This window comes from Oryzias latipes, chromosome 1, assembly GCF_053564925.1.
Source record: "Oryzias latipes strain Hd-rR chromosome 1, Olatipes_Hd-rR_3.1".
Classification (NCBI taxonomy): Eukaryota; Metazoa; Chordata; class Actinopteri; order Beloniformes; family Adrianichthyidae; genus Oryzias; species Oryzias latipes.
The window spans coordinates 32,500,993-32,518,362 of NC_136237.1; the positions used below are offsets into that span (position 1 = coordinate 32,500,993).

Genomic DNA, 17,370 nt, shown 5'->3' on the forward strand with positions numbered 1-17,370 from the left:
CTTCTTCTGTGTATTACAAAGTTTAAAAAATAGGTAACATGGACACATTTCTCAAGTAAGTTTTACACCTCAGTCTATTTTGTCCCATACAAGACAACAGATTGATCTAAAATGCATTTGTTCGTGTCCAAGGGACTTCTGAAACCCAGAAAGTTTAGGAAAATCCTGGTTATGAATAAACACAACAAAACAGTTTGACAAAACAAAATAATTTATTATTACCAAAACCAGATGCAGTTTGTGGTTAAAGAAATTACCATATATGAGCTAATGTGGTTTAAACAAACTGTACACTATTGATAACAATTCAATCCCTCTGCTACCACCAGAACTAGCTTTTAAGTAAAAACAAAGCAATATATGAGAAAATTAGTACATCAACATTCAAAACATTTACTACTTTAGCACCAGTCTTAACATAGTATTAAGGGAAACCATATTTACACAAAACATTGATTCTATTTTTCACAGGGTTGCATATCTAGGAGACTCTTGGAAAGCCTGCGGAGGCCTTTAAGTGGCCACATGTGTGCAAGAATTTGCAGCCAAGAAAATTCTCCAGCCATCATCAAAAGATGGGGCCAAGTCCCAGTCTTTTGCCTTTCTGTTTTTCATCTAGGATTAGGATTGAAGTTTCGTTGTTTTTATTGACAAATGGGAGAGACAAAAATGTGTCCACAAGTGGATGCATGAAAAAAAAAATCTAGCTTAGAAGGGAACTTGTCCGTAGTAGGCGGTGTATGCCGCCACGATGCCCTCAGTGTCAGCCATTTCATCACAGGCAACGTTCAGTTCGCAAACTTCTTTTAGGCTGGAAAGTTGGAGAAGATGTGGTCAATTATTTGAAGAAGAAAAAAGGAAAAAACACGTAAAAACTGTGCAACTGGTCTTTTTTTGTTGTCATGAACTAACTGTACCTTTCCATTTGCAGAGGAGTAAGGGTTCCTCCTGAAGCAGCTCTTCTTCTCCTCAGGAGAACAGCAGCCAGGTCTCTTTTCATAACCACTTGAGAATCTGAGGCAGCTGAGAAATGTCATGAAGGTTTTAAGGCTTTCTTGATTTAAGGAAAATAACAAGGAGACAAAAAGTCAGTTAAATACCTTCAGCACTGGCTGACTCTGATGAGGATGAGGAAGATGATGAGGCAGAAGCAGCAGAGTCAGATTCTGAGGACTGAGAGGCTGCTGAGGAGTCGGACTCAGAGGACTCTGAGGACTCTGAGGATTCAGCTGAGGAGGACTGAGAGGATGCAGCTGAGGTGGATTCAGATGATTCGGATGAGGAGGACTCAGAGGATGCAGCTGAGGTGGAGTCGGAAGCAGATGAGTCTGAGCTCGAGTTGGAATCGGCAGAGTCGGAAGTCGAGTCAGACTCGGAGGAGGAGGCTGAATTGGACTCTGAGGAGGAGGCAGCAGGAGCAGCAGGTGTCACTTCAGTGTCCGCGTCTGCAGCGAGATCCACAATAACCTCGGGTTCCACAACTGATGAGCATAGAGATGAGCAAACATTAGTGCATTCACATTTAGATTTTCCTAAACTCCATTTAGGCTGAGGGAATTTTCATCTCACCTGACATGGACCAGCACACTGACAGCAGGGCACAGAGGGCGAGGAGAGCCAGGGTCTTCATGATGCTTCGCAGTCCGTTAATCTCAGTGAACAAGATCACTTGCTTTCCTTTGCTGTCTTTCAGATGCCTAATCTCTCTTTCCCCAAACTGAAGGTCAATTTATACAGTTGTCCACCGTTAAACCAGACCCACGCATTGCCATGACCTTCTGATTGGCTGAGGAATCAAATATCCTTTCCGGTGGTACTTTTTAGGAAAGCTCCTATAAACACCCACACAGTGTCTGGCACAAGGTCCGAAAAGTCCTTCCGCCACAAATATTCCAGACATTTGACAGCATGTGCACTACATGATTTGACATGCAAACCCATGTCTGTGTGGATTTTAATTTAAATCAATCATTTTAAGAACATGAGGATTCTGCTTGTACTATTACTGAAAATTATTTATTTATAAAGCAAGTATAACAACGTTTTCAAAAAACTGTCAAAACTCTTGTAAGTCCTTCTGTAAAAATGCTTGTCGGTTATTCTATGCAATCAAGCTCTTTATTTTTATTCTTTTTGTTTGCCACTCTTCTTAAATTCCTCCCAAACTTGACCTTTTGTGAGGTATAATTAATGCAACAAACTCTGAAAGCTCAGATGGGAAGTGTTACAAGTTTCCATAAAATACCCTTAAAGATGTAATTGGATTTTAATTAGATTGCCACTGGTGTTGTGTTAGTGTAGTCTTTGACCCAGATGTGATCTCCCACCCCCACAAACCTCAAACTACAGCCTGAGACGGCCACAAGCTACTAATCGGCCGACATGGAACAGCAGTGAGCCTCATTATGCGACAGGACTTAATTAGAGTGTTTCTGAGTCTCACTCCAACCGCAGTCGTTCGCTATTTACAGATCCATCTCGGCTCAAGTCCCGGACAGATTCGGAACATGGCAATGGCTTGCAAACTCCAACCAATGGTCCAAAACATAGCCGTGCTTGAGGTATTTCAGCGCATGTGGAGCTGTATTTTGGGGAGCCCATGTGTGTTAGATGCTCAAGGTTCTGCATGCGGGTTTGGCTGCAGCACCCTGTTTGTATGATACGGTTCAAGTGTGGGTTTCGCCCTGTTTTTTCTGATAAACAAAATTAAATTCACAGATTGCATCTCTGACCCAGACCAAACCAGATTACTATATTACTTTGCGTATAAATATCTGCGAGGGGCCCAAGTCGCCTTATCGGTACCAAGGGGGGAGATTTAGCCAAGTGACCTCGGTGTCCTTTGTGTATCTCAGCCTCGATTTATTCCTGGTGTTACAGATTTGTTTTGGACTCTCCACTGTGTAATTTCAGCGTCTGGTTCAGAATCCACTCTTACGTTTCTGTGTGTGGGGGACACAGTTGGAGAAAACAATTGCAATAATGTGCATGAAGAAGCAGGAAATTCAGCGTCTGGGGCATTTCTGCCTTGGACAAGTTCCTTTTTTGTTGCTCGCCAACAAGTAATGCTCAGTTTTTGTTTTACTGCTGTCCCAGGTTTCCACTGGCACTTGTTCACCTATAGAGGACTTCCAAACTAAACCATAGAAAGCCACAAACTGTCTTGTTGTCAAAGGATGGCTCCAAACGATACAATGTGACCCATGACCCTGCTGGATTAAATGACCCATGCTGGTGGTGAAGGCAAATCATCACACATCTCCAAATGACAAAAGGAGAATAAAGTGGTTTGGTAAAGATCTGTGTGCTCTGAGTGGGCTCTTTGGTTATGGGACACGGTAAAAGCATCTCTCCAGGAAGGTATTCAGGACACATGCAGAACAAATCTTCAGGACACTTTAGCGGAATGTTCTTAGGTGGAGGTGCTAGTCTGAGCTTCCCCTGGGTGACCGAGCTCCTCCACCCAAGAATAGCAAGTGCCTAACCCCCATATGAATGAAACATTTCAGCGGGGATCATCTAAAATCTTAATCATGACGCAGAACTTACAATTGCAGATGTGAGTAAGAACGTTCATTGATCAGTATTTACTTGACTTTCACTTATTTACTGACTTCAGTCTTTAAAAATGTCTATCAGAGCCTGAGACTTATTAGCAAATATTTCCAGATCCCCCTGGACAAAATTAATAATGGAAATTTTTGCATATTTTATTCAGAAAAGGAATCAGGCCCAACGAATGATGCTCCTCTCAATGCAAGAAAAGTATTTAAGCCTGGATATTCATGCTTTCTGAGGAATATGATATTTATTCAGATAAACTGGTGAGTAAAATGGGATCACATGGTGGTGTACAATCAGGACAGGAGCTCGTTTGGAAAAATATTAAGCTGCGTTCTCACCAAACCACCATCAGGGGCATCGAGTTTCAATGTCAAGTAGTTGTACAGATGCAATCAGAGGTCCTGTGGTGCAATTTGAGCGTTAGGTGCAGTTAGTCTGGCAGTAGCGCCACCCAATTGTGTTGCAGCACAATTGGACGTCACTGCGAGTACAGAGTTCAAATATCTGAATTTTGGCAAAGAAGACATGCCACGTCACCCAAACAGGTACTCAGCTTAAGCACATGCCAAGTTGATGATGTGATCAGCGCATGGAATCCAAAACCAACTTGGTGGAGAATCTGATCGTTCTTGTCCTGAACTTTATAAAACTTTTCTTATTTCCTTCAATAAAAAGATCATTACATTTTCTTATTCCTTTTTTTATTTTTTCTTTCCTCTGACTAATGTGGGACAGTAAGTCATTAAACTGGGTCACTGAGAGACGGAAGCACAGATTAAAGCGGCCGTCATTCAGATGCAGCTCCTGCAGGAGATGGCGAACCTTATCGCACTGGCAGTCTCTGAATGATCTCATGAATCCAAACATGGAGACGTGATTACCGATAGGTTTGTAGAGCTCGTCAAAATCAATGAACCTGATGTCTCAACCTGATCTGTGTCTTTCATGCATTGTAAATGAGATATACAGCCAATGCGTCCATGCAGTGATGGCTCAAAACATCAGGCATTAGCTCCTTCTACATACATCTGGAGTGTTGATGAACACATTTGTGGACAAGAGTCAAGCAGGGAATTTGACGTGTGTATCGCATTCGGTGTGAATGCAGCATTAGAAAACTGACGAGTGTAATATGAAATAACTGAAAGAAATTAAAACAACATAAAAACAGTTGGTTTGTTGGCTAACAGGTTCAAAGCAAAGTTTGACTCTTTTTATTCTGTGTTTGCTAAAATGACGTCTCTAGATTGACTCTGTTGGTAACAAGTCCTAATGTTCTTATTAGTATCAGATGGGACCAGCTTGAGCCTTTTATGGTCTGTCCGTCCGTCCATCCATCTTTCAAACCTGCTGAATCCCCTTCAGGATCTCTGTTAACCTGATGAGATTTTGTGAAATATTAACACTCAAAATCTGTCATTCTGACAAAAAAAGTGAATCATTTTTTAAAAACTAATACCAACTTTCATACAGCCCTGGGTTTTATTGTGATACAATTCATTCTGAACCCTCAAACTTGTTTATATTAAAAACAAAAGTAAAATGAAACTAAAATCAAACATAATTTTAGTGCAAAAAACTGTAACAAGGGAACTTTATCATTCAATTTTTTTTCTCATGTTGTGAAACAAAAAGAATTCCAAGTCTGCTCGCCTTTGACTCCTTCCGGCCTTCACTCATCACCCTCACATCCGTCAGCCGTCTCACTCACTGGTATAAACCCACTCGGATAGCAGTCGGCACTTACTGCATATTTCCATCTGCTCTGTGAAAATGGTCACCTGCCAGGCTTCCCCGATTCCGCCGGATATATCGGCTTGGCAGCGCTGCACCACTAATTATACTGATCCCATTCTGGGCCGTAAAACTTTGCTCTTGTTTGAGAGAATATTTTTGGGACGAGCTCAAACTTCTTGGTTCTTGATGTCCGAGGCCCATCTGTTGTACTTTTATGGAGGTTTTTTACAGCCTGAGGAGCTAAATCATTTAAAAAATAAAAGCCTTATATGTTTTTAACTCAAAAACGAGGTCGGTTTGAAATTACATGCCTTACTTTATAAACGTGGGAGAGTTGCTGCCACTTTGATTCCCTGAGATACATTTATTGACTTTCACTTCAGTTTACTTTTTATGTTTGGGTGACATTTTAAAACACCTCATTGCCTAGAAAGAATCGCATGAACTTATAGGGAAAACAGCTGGGTTGGCTGTCTCCATCCCTTTGCTCCCGGTCCGCTCTCTGTCAGTCTGTCAGTGGTTGATGTGTTGTGGTTGGGACAATAACATCTGCGGACAGACTAACAAACCCCGCCACATCACTCTGACTTGTGGTCAGTAAGCTGTGGTTGGCAAAGCAGACCGCAGCCAGACTCATGCTAAAGTAAACAGACAAAAATCTGACATGCGCCAGTATGAATGTAAATATAGACTTTGTATATTTCTCCATGCAAAAAGGATGAAGTCAGCCAAATGTTCATGTTTACGTTTATTTCTGTCCATTTTGTTTTACATATAGAAGTTTCTTTACATTTCTTTTCAAAGTCCTACAGTTCACTTTTGGGCTCATGTCCAGCCTGCTTCACATTCTGAAAAAAAAATAGTTCAAAAAGAGAAAGATTATTAACTTTAGAGAAGCAAGAAAAAAAGTAAAAAATGAAAATGAAAAGTGTTAGAAAACAGCAAAATTTAAAATTTTGCAGTAAAAAGTCAAATATTTAGCAGAAATGTATTTCTTTATTTTTTAAATTACTACAAAAAATTTGCAAATTACCTAAAAATTATATGGAACATAACAAGAGTGTGTTATTTTTGGTCAAAATTCACTGTCAAATAACATTTTAACCTACGTATTTTTGAAGGTTAAATGATGGAAATAAAGTCTCATCTGTAATCTGTTCCATCTTCCCTTGGCTTCTTTATGCACAATAATATAACGTTTTACCTGGGGTGCCCAAACCTTCAATCCCCACTGTGATAACATTATGTGTAAATTAAAAAACAAGAATTTCTTTTTATAGACCACTTATATTATGTGAAAAAATATTTACTTTTTTAAAATAAAACTACACTTTTGGACAATAATGCTATGTTTCTTATTTGTTAATTTTGTTTTTCTAAATAAATATGTAAATTCAATAATGTTGTGTTTTAAATTTTTCTTTAAAAACAATAAATTTGGTCTGGGACATGGGGGTGTGTGTATTGAGTAAGGCTTTTACTTGTTTTCACTCCCTTTCAGATGTTTTATTTTCTGGTTCTATCCTTGCTTTTTAAGAATATGTGTGAATGAAATCATCATCACAATTAAACTTGATTAAATGTAAAAATCAATTTCAGTTCAATTACATTTTAAAATAATTAAATTAAATTCTATTTCTCCTTTGGTTGGTTTTAAAATCATTGGGTAATTGTTTTTCCTGAATAAGTTTCAATTTTGTAAAGAAAAGTTGTCTGAAAACAACATCAAAAGGTGTTACTATGGGATTCTATTCCCCTCATGGCTGCCACAAATCACTGAGTAAACACAATGGGGCCTGCTCACCTTTAAGTCGCCTCGTAGAAATGATTGACAGAACTCCCGCACACGCTCTGTGGAAATCTCTCCCTCAGGAAGGAGCCACTTCATGTCCGAGTCACCATCATAGATGCCAACACGTGGGAGGTCTTTTGTTGTCAAGCCAAAGTAGTTGATTGCTTTAAAGTTGGACTTCAAAGCTCCATTAATTAGCACAAATAAAAACTGGAACACAGAAACGAAAAGTTATGATGTAATCACAGATCAGATGCTTCCCTTTAGATTGACAGACTTTTTGAGTACAAACTGAAGAAGTAAAGTGTCTGGGAGGGATTCTACCTTCCCTGTGAACTCGGGAGCCAGAGTTGCCAGTTTCTCCTTAAGCTGGGGATATTCTTCACTGCCTCTGTTAGCAAAGATCACCAGGTGTGTCCTCACTTCTGCATTAAACAGACCCACCGCTGTCTGTGAAGGAAAAGCTCGATGTAACAGGATATTAAAAAAAGGTTGAGATACAGAGCGCCCCCCTAGCAGTGAGGCATTTATGAATATCATCTTTCCACGGAATTGAAGTTTTTTTTCCCACAAGACCAAAAATTGGATGGGGCAAAATCAGCCAAAAAAGGAAAGAGTTCATCAGTTATTTGATGACAACTAAGGCTGGACCATTGACTGTATATGAGAACTGGACCGAGGAACCCCCCCCCCTTGCCTTCCAAACAGGAAGTACCCGCTGCCTCCAAGAAGCCAAAAACCCATAGACTTCTATTGAGAACAAAACAACTGTTATTCAGTCATTACAGTTGTCAGAATAACAATTGATTAAATTATTCTTGCTGGTCCTGTTTTTTTCATCTGTTCATCTTTTAGTGCAAATTATTCAATTCATAAACGACCAATCAGATGCCTCATTAAGTATGCAGTCCCTGCTGGTCCCCGCGTCCAACATTCAAAACGTTTGAGGCTATATTCAAATTCCCTCCCTACTTCCGAACTACTAAAAAAATGATAGTGTGAGACTATCTAGTGCCCTGGTTTTTAAAAGCAATTCTCACTACTTTTTCTTTTTAAACGGCTAATATGACATCACTGATCTCCCAAAATTAATACCCAATAATAAAAATAAAGACTATTTAATGTATGTAAGCCTGGATGGATTACAAAAAATAAATTAAAATACATATTTTCTCATAAAAAACGTTTAAAAGCACTGCATTTTGGTCTGTATTCACCAATCTAGTGAGCAGAGACTTCTGGGAAATTTACAGTACACTGAACCTCGGAATTGTAGATTCAAACAGCACTACTAAATGGTGAAAGCACTATATGGTGCATCAAGTGGTGAGTATTAAAGAATTCTGACACAACTTGACAGATTTTGTGTAGCCCGCTTTAAAGTGGTGGGGGTGTAGACTTCCAACAAGCTCACTGCTGATTGACGAGATTGGTTGCCATAGAAAAGATGACTCAGACCAACACAGACCAAACCGGGGATGTAAGACTCCAACATGGTGTAGTCTATATCGCGGGGAAAAAATGGCGACAGAATTGACTTCATTTGGTTGGAGGCAGAGGTAAGCCATTTCTATGGATGACTTCACACTCACTTAGTCACTTCTCATATACAATGGGCTGGACTCACCACTTGATTATACTCTGTGACGTATCGAATCTCATTGGTGGCTATGAAGTTCACCAGGCCATCGACATCTAACTTCTGGAGCTCAGAAAGAACGAGGTTCTTCTTCTGGTCATCAGCCTGAGTGACAAACAGGATCATCATCCTCCTCCAAAAATCCACAAAACCCAATGTATTTCGAATTGCCATGACAGTAAGCAAGTGCAGTATACTTTTCTGAAGAGCGTGATGGTGTCTGAAGAGACGCTGTATGCAGCCCACACTTCCTTCTCGGTGCAAACTGCTGCCGGAACCGAGTCGACTTTCTTTGAAGCTGCCACGAGTTCTTTATACCCGTGACTCTCCTCTCCCTGAAATACATGGTTACATAAGTGTCTCTAGATCTTTTCACACTCTGTGAATTCACCCCTTTTTTTTTTACTTCTTTACTACTGATCTTGTCTAAGAATTTTGTTTATCCGTCCAGTACAGGGTCCATGCAAGGGTCAGGGACGATCCAACCTATCTACATAACATTCATATCTTTGGGCTGTAAAAGGAGCCGCCAGAAGTACCTACAGGGCTGGAGGCCCAACTAAAATTCAAGAGCAGAAGGAGGGAGCTCTGCCATAGTTATATAACCAACCAGACCAAAAGCGTGTGAAAGCAGGAAAAAAAAAACAGCAAAGCAAGTGAATCATATCTATTTCTGAAACCTTTTTTCATGAGCTCTGGCAATCCCATTTCTCATTTTAAAGTATGTATGTGTTCCTCCTCAGTGAGTCACTGCACCAATATTTTCCTCTCTTATTACTTACAGCTTCACCCTCCAACTATGTGCTATCCTCATATGCTCTCTGCCTTTCGCCTCCACTCTCATGAACCTTTTTTTTTTCTGTGCTTGCACTTGTTTACACGAGGGTCATTGGAGCCGGCTCCACAGGTTTTCTTATGTGCATGTATATCCTGTCAAGCGAGCCATCTTCCCCCGCACGCAAAGTCTGGCCAAAGAGGTGGTCTCCACCGGCTGGTCTCACTGCAGAGGCACTGCCAAGAGTATGACATCAGGAAAAGATCTTTGAAGTCTTTACAAAACATCTCCAAGAATGGAGCCTAAATCAATGGGGTTTTTTTGTGTGGACCACCTCGACTCCTAACCAATTTTCTTCAACGTGTCTACTTTTCCTCATTTTTTCAATGGGAAATTTGCTTCTCTGACCTCAAGGAAGCCGATGATCACCACTTCAGCCGAGTCCACAAAGGCTTCAACAGCTTTTGTGTCATTGAGCTTGAGAATTGAATTATCTGAAAGACAGGAAAGGCGTGAGACAGACAAATGACAGACTGGCATTGAATTTGCAGCTTCGTGCCAACACCAGAGTAGGGTAGATTCTGGACAGAGACCAGGAAATGGAGGTAACACAAACAATTGTCTCATAATCACAAACGTTTGAGTGACAAAACCTCACTTATCATAGTAGCAGACCCTGACGACAGATACATGTGGCTCAACCCTCCTCTGTCCTGTCTTGGTGACATTAAGAATTGTCTGGCTTTAAGCTTTCTAAATGAGAACAAAACTGAAGTGATAACTAAAAGCTTTAGTCACATCCACCCATATGGGGACTTGTGTTTTTGGGTTGTCCAGGCCATGGAGGGTCGTTGAGAGGAGTAGACGAATCTTAAGGGGAGTGTTGGTGTGTCTTGCAGTTGCTTTGAGGTTCATAAAGCCACCTTAAGGTAATGTACAATTGTTGTGGGTGTGGTAAGTGTATGGTGAAGTATGCTTGAGGCAAATGTAAGTTAAACGCTGTTGTACAGTGCCCTTGCACCATACTCTAATCGTAGTAAGGTGCGTGTAGTGGCTCCTTACTGACCGTGTGCAAATGAGCACAAACTGAGTGTGTATGTGATACGCAAATGTCTGCAAGACACCTGTTAGATGCCCACACAAACTACTCATTGATTGTCCAATTTTCTAATTTCTAACAGTTAGGGTGCACATAAGAGCAAGGAGTTTGCACTTATCAGGTCAACAGCACTAGCTGCCTCCTTGTACAGTTCGTAGGGTGTGTGTGTGTATGTGCGTGTGTGCGTGCATGCGCGTACGACGCACCTGCACCTTACCTACTTCACTCTTACGCATTGTACAAGGGTTTGCTATAACCTTTCACTTGCAGTATGTCCAGAGAATAAAATGTGGACAAACATTTTTTCTCCATACTAACCTAGTGGCCTACAACCCTGATATTTCATGTCCATGTTTGGCCAAATTTTTGCCTGCAAACAGCCCAAATGAGAGCAGTTGTGACTAAGGCTTAAGTCTCGGTAGCTCCTATTGCCCTTTGTCTAAAGCTTAGTTTTGGGATGGTGGATAATTCTTAAAATTAATAAACAGTTTAGTGTAGTCGCTGTTAAACCCTTCCTTGCAGCCCTTCTAAAATCTCTCAGCCACATTGGTATAATGTACTGTATTTGCAGTCAGCCAGTCTTACCATGTTAGTCATAAACATGTATAAAACACTGCTGGGAGGCTTGTGGTTAGATCATAAAAAAGGAACACATAACTCTAATTTTGGCATGTCTTCCCTGGCTGCCTGTATATTTCATTACATTGTACCTTCTTTTAATCATTAAACGTTTTCTTTCAAGGATTCATACTTCTGATGAGTTGGGTTTAAAACGTAAATTTAGACCAGACAGAGTTCCGGTTTGTTTTTGGTAAATTTTCCCTACCTTTATTTATTCACCTTTGAACAACTGGGTTTGTGTAGATATTGTTTAATTGCTCCCTAAAGTCTGAAGAAAGCTAATTTAAAATAAAACTCAGTGCTTCTATGGGTTAATGAGAAGACATTATAGTATTTTTCAATATTATCTTTTGACAATACTTTTTTTCCCAAATTAAAATGTGTAATCGAAGATTCAGGAGATCATTGGCAGCAAAAAATATAACTAATGCTGATAAATGCTGGGGTTCCTTCAGTTTTTTTGATATACAAATGCTTTAACTGCAATGCAGCTTTTAAAAACTCTTATGCAGCATACATTTTTTGCCAGTTAAATTTTTTGCAAGAAAGATTCTTCTGGCTTCTCTTGACAAGCAATATTTTTTGTCCAAATTTTGTCAACAAATATGCATTTCAGGGGAAATATATAGGTATTTCAAGAGCACGAGTAGGTATCAAATTTGTTTTCTTTATCCAAGAATAAGGGAAAACATTAAACTGTGTGAACACACGGTCATGACAGTAGCAAGTAACTAGATTTTCATGAGCAGATTAACAAACTCAGAGCTTCCTTATGCAAAAAAAAAGGAGGAAAAACACATTTGCTTTTTATGTTGCTTTTATGTAACCAGACCTAAACGACTGCTAATGTAAAGCTCAAACTCAAAATCTAAAAACTATCTTTTAATTATCTTTTAAATTAGACACCACCTAATTTTAATTCAAATAAAGATGCACAGAAATCTAATTTGTAAGCTGTAAAAATCCCCTGGGGAAGCTTGTTAGCTTGCTAACCATTTTTATCACAAAACAATTCAGAGGTTAAATAGTTAACAATTAAAACAGTCTAGCTGTTATTTAAACTGTATGTGTTTTATTTCAAGTTCAGTTCTAAATATGATAATGTGGGTTAACCAACAAGCTATCAACAATGTAATTTGGAGTGTCCTTTGAGAATGCCTGTCAAAAAATAGTATGCCAGTCTATTTTTTAATTTAGTTGTTAGAAGTTGAGGAAGAATTTTGTCAAAAGGGATTTAAAACTGAAAACAATTACAGGTTTAAAAGAAAAGCCCACCAGGATTCAGGAAAACATAAAAAAACGTTGAAATTACCTTCCCCTCTGGCAATGGCAAAAGTCATCAAGAAGGCCTGAAAGATTGAAAACAGCATTTTTTTTACTAATATAAATACACAAAAAACAAAAAAGACTGTGACTGTTTAGTTCTACACTGTGTTGGCTCTTTTCACCTCCTTTAATTTCTCAGCTTAGACCATTGCAACATCTGTGGCCTGTGATTGGAAGCTGCATGGGAATCATCCAGATGCTGTCGATAAGTTGGGTGTGTGGATGTTAGACGACGTGTCACTGCCCCACTGGAGATGTGTGCGTTTGTGGTTTATAGATAATGAATAAGCAAGCCAGTGTTGATCTATAGTTAATCTATACCCTAGACATATTGCAGCCATTCATTCAAACAACCTCACAGTAATAAATGCAGTCTCACTGTTCATGGATTATGAAGAAGCTAATATACTGTATGTACTTTTGTACTTTCACCACAAGAGGGGCCCAAATGCTGTTTGCTTAGAAACTTGAGCTTTGAAATTTGAGAAAAAGAAATTTGAGAATGATTAATAAAAATATCTTGCAGTATAAAAAAAACTTTTTTTATGTATACAAATCACTAAAGAAAATATACCATTCTCCAATACTTTATGCTATTGGTTCGTTGTTTTTCAGATTAATGTTAATTTAAAACCAACAAACCATTCATGTGTTTTCTGGTGATTACAAAATGATTGCTTAAAGCAATTTAATATACCTGTCATCGAAAAATACACATTGACATTACTGGCTTAATGTTAAACTATAAATAAAACATAAAAGCCATTTTTTAAAGTATCTCATAAAAAATGTTTAACATTCTTTGTGAAACGCTGTCTAAATTCCAACCAAAACATAAAACTTAAAAAGCAAAAGAAAAAAAAAATATGATCGGTTATTTTGACAGATGTTTAAAAAAACAGAAGACTAGTGTTTTTCATTATATGGAAATTGTGATATGGAAAATAGTGTGCTTATGAAAGGGGTCATTTTAGTTATGAGTACTATTTTTTTTATGTGTTCATGTGATTAAAAAAAGACGCAAAGAAACTTTCATTCTGCAGACAAGAGCAACCCTTACTGACAAGGTTGTATATGACAGCTGCACAGCAGAGACGCTCGCCTGACCCACCGCTGAAGGCTGCTCTGCTCAGGACACAACGACAAACTTCAGAAACACAGACTTTATTGCTGCCAGTCGTCACCATGTGCTCTTTTTTCACCAAAGTATGATAAAATAATCAGTTAGTGTGCATATGTAAAGTTTTGTAAGATCAGTTTCCAAATATTTAAGCATTCTGTTTTATCTATAACTATTGCTGTTACAGCTACAAAGTATACATTTTAAGTATGAATTAATATACATTTAATATACATTTTTAAGCAGTTTTACAGTCTAACTCCTCTTTTTTTTTACTTTGCCTGTTTTTCATGAGAGGTTTTAATTTAATGCAATATGCATATATCCATACCTATTTGCTTTTTTTATGTAACATTTAATTATTAAAAGTATTTCTGAATATAAAAGTACATGTTGTTTAAAAAACAACAAAATAAGGATTATTGTAAGCAGCAAAGTGAATGCAGATTCCTAACAACATGAAGTCAAACCGGAACATTTTCTTTTATATAAAATACTATTGTCCTGCAGGAGAAATTTGAGTTCACTCTTTGACCTCTCATAACACTGTGTGGGATTGCTTGTTGGTCAATGAAATGTGTTTAGAAAAAAATATATATATTTTTGCAGCAGCAAAAGTTTTGGATTTAGTTTTTTAAATTGAAGACATTTCACCTCAGACCCAAGAGGCTTTCTCAAATAAACAGTTGTGTTTATTTTAGAATTGAAAAAGCCTTCAGGATAAAAAGTGAAATGTCTTCATCTTGGACTTTTAAAAACTTCTTCTTCAATGGAGCCATACTGGATGAAAAAAAAAGTATTTACAGATATATTTACTCAGGTTTTAATACTAAAGTAAATTCCCTAGTCATTAAAATAGACCTAATTAAAGTTCAGCAGTTCTCACCATGATGTGCCATGTTGTATAAAAGAGCAAACTCACATCTTTATTTAAACAAAATAAATCGGTATGATTTAATACACATGTATTTACAAAACCAATTGAACATTTAGTTGTTGGAAATTTTTGTGTTACAACCAAAAGCATAGAAAACAACATAAAAAAAACTTAAAAACTGAAAATAAAACAGGTTTTAATCATATTTTCCCAAAATGTAAATTAATAAACGTGACACTTTCAGGCATCTGGAAATTGCACCCAAAGATGAACCAGACTTGAGCAAATCCACTATCGTCTTCCTAATATCTTGACTGATTTCTTTTGACTGTCCCATGATGTTTTACAAACAAGCACGCATGTTTCCAATGTGCCTTTATATATCCACAGGTGAGTTTCTAATGAACTCAAATGTTGCCAATAAACCAGAAGCTTCCAAAGAGATGACATCATCATCTGGGGTTTCCCAAATGGTTTGAAAGGCACAGGGATCATAGCGTATACAAACCTTTGACATTGATAAAAGTAATAAAAACTTTTCTTAAAAAAACCCTAGTCTCATTATTCTGACATTTAGCAAGAAGAAATAATTGTAATTGTAATTTACTTAACAGGAAAAGTTTACTTTTATTTCATGTCTGACGGTGAGAAAAAAAAGCATCTGTGTTTTTATGTAGTTTATGCAAACTACTAGTTTCAACTGTATATACATGTTGGACAATATTTGTTTTTTTTAATTTCTCACCACAGGATCAAGGGTAAAGATGGATATCAGGAATTGCAGCACAGTTGACAGCAACTGTTTTTACAGCAGAGTCTAGAAAGAACACCCGTGATGTAATGGAGATGAAACTGAGGATAACAGATTACTGCAGTTAAGACCTCAGACCAATTTTTCCCCCTCCTCGGTTATACAAGCATTGACTGCGTGAGGCTTTGTCACAGACTCTGTGATCTCGCTAATCTCTCTGAACAAGCTGCTTCTAGAAGTGCTGGTTGTTCACTTATGCAACTAGAACAGAAGATTCTGCAGGTCTGGCGTGAAGATAATGAGATGTAAGAGTTTAAAGTTAAGATGCATAAAGCCAGTGGAAACTAAACAAAATTACCACCTGGACGACTATGTGTATGTCTTTCTTCATTAAGAGTAAACAGTTAAAAAAAAAAAAAAGAAAAAAAACAAGCTGTGGGTAATCAAGAGACTGAAAATACAAGCTGATATCTTTAATTACAGACTAGGAATAAAAATAGAACAGTCATTTGTCACCTGATAGCACAACAGGATATTATTAATCCAACAATTAGTCGTTTGCTGAGATGCAAAAAGACGCCTGAAAACCAAATTAGCTGTCAGGCACACTCTGATGAGAACTTACAAACAAATAAAGGCAAGATAAAATGCTGTGCCCCAGTTTAGCTGAATTAGTAAGGGGGGAAAAAAAGAAAAATATTCTTGCCTGTCAGGCACTAAAAAGGCTTCACATACTCTATTAAAACCATCATTTTTGAAAGCATTATATCTCACAAAAGGCTTTAAGTTCATGAACGTTGTATTTTCTTTGTGCACATAAGTTTAAAAAAATCTGTTTTAAAAGAACAGTTTCAAAAGGGTTCACAACTCATACAGCATGTTACCTTTCAGTATTGATTCCAAATAAAGCACTAAAAAAACGGAGCACTCGGTTACCATGTCTGTCTTCCCTGCTTCAAAGTCATAATCCTATTATGGGCTGGAAGCTGCCAGCTGGTCCAGCTACAAGGCAAAAAGTCACAACTTCTTCCTGAAAAACTGAATTTAAATGTTAAGAACTTGCAGGGTTCAACTCAGGCAAATGTAACATTTTTAGTTTTTCTCGAGCTGCATGTGTGATAAGTTATTTGGGGGAAAAAAGCATTTTGCTGTGGAAATAAGCAGGAGTATTTGCTGGAGTTTTGTGGAGCCGGTTTAGCTCGTGCTGGTTTGCGGCGCCTTCCGTCCGTGAAACCAGGGTTCAACTCCGGGCTGCTCCCTGTTCACTTCTCTGCTTCTGTGCCGGTCCCAAGCCCGGTTGCTTTGAGAGAGTTGCGTCAGGAAGGGCATCCGGCGTAAAACATTGCCAAGTTTACCGTGCGACTCGTTCGCTGTGGCAACCCCTGATGGGAAAGGCCGAAAGGGAAACAACAACAACATTTGCTGGAGTTTTGTAGTTAATTCTAGCAAAAAAACATATTGTACGTGAAATCAATTGAAATGTTTAATTAAAGGACACTATATACATCCTAAAACAAACAAAGATTTCCTTTAAAACTGAACTTACATAACCATAGTGATTAACTGAGTACTTTTGGCTCCCTGAACTTCTAAATCAGGAATTTGTTTACATTTATTAACTGATTTAATTGTCTTGAAATATTCCAGAAATGGATGGACAGCTATTTTTCATGGCTCAGACTTCTATTTAACAACAGAAAAGCCGCATTTATGCTTGATTCTGATACAAAGACATTTCTGGAAGCAACAAGGAAGTATTGAAATAAAGAAACACATTTTGTGTACAGGGTTTTTCACAGACAGCTCGGCAATAATCCCCACACATGGAGGGTGCCAACGACATGTGAGCCTTTTAAACCCTTGTGCTATCTTTGATGACCCCACCCTTGCATTGACGTGTTCTCCCTACCATGACAAAGGTGGATAAAGGTGGAAAGATTTCATGTAATCCATGGACACCAGTGACCCAACTCCCAATGGTAAAGTGCCTAGGATAGCACAAGGGTTACGAAAGCAATGACACACTGGAAACTACTGAAAAATGCAGGGTCGAAATCATGAAATAGACC

The 17,370-nt window shown here is 38.3% G+C and overlaps 2 protein-coding genes across 2 annotated transcripts; both read right to left on the bottom strand.

The window, feature by feature from the left end:
- Window positions 1–519: 519 nt before the first annotated feature.
- Window positions 520–1,698, bottom strand: bglapl (bone gamma-carboxyglutamate (gla) protein, like). The gene is given in 4 exon segments (NM_001201510.1): window positions 520–811; window positions 918–1,023; window positions 1,101–1,481; window positions 1,570–1,698. Coding segments are annotated over 4 exon segments (651 nt in total). The 5' UTR covers window positions 1,631–1,698; the 3' UTR covers window positions 520–708.
- Window positions 1,699–6,036: 4,338 nt separating this feature from the next.
- On the bottom strand, window positions 6,037–12,687 carry erp27 (endoplasmic reticulum protein 27). The gene is made up of 7 exons (XM_004065711.5): window positions 12,540–12,687; window positions 9,916–10,001; window positions 8,930–9,067; window positions 8,721–8,837; window positions 7,418–7,543; window positions 7,106–7,303; window positions 6,037–6,149 (listed from the first exon to the last, which is right to left on the bottom strand). The coding sequence occupies exons 1-7, from the start codon at window positions 12,595–12,597 to the stop codon at window positions 6,108–6,110; spliced, it is 765 nt and encodes a 254-aa protein (XP_004065759.1). The 5' UTR covers window positions 12,598–12,687; the 3' UTR covers window positions 6,037–6,107.
- Window positions 12,688–17,370: the final 4,683 nt, after the last annotated feature.

Excerpts from the sequence above, each read along its gene's own strand:
- erp27 (XM_004065711.5), bottom strand. The coding sequence starts at position 12,597 with ATGCTGTTTTCAATCTTTCAGGCCTTCTTGATGACTTTTGCCATTGCC. Across the intron at positions 10,002-12,539 it reads TGCCATTGCCAGAGGGGAAG|ATAATTCAATTCTCAAGCTC; the intron begins GTAATTTCAACG and ends CCTGTCTTTCAG. Across the intron at positions 6,150-7,105 it reads TTCTACGAGGCGACTTAAAG|AATGTGAAGCAGGCTGGACA; the intron begins GTGAGCAGGCCC and ends TTTTTTTTTCAG.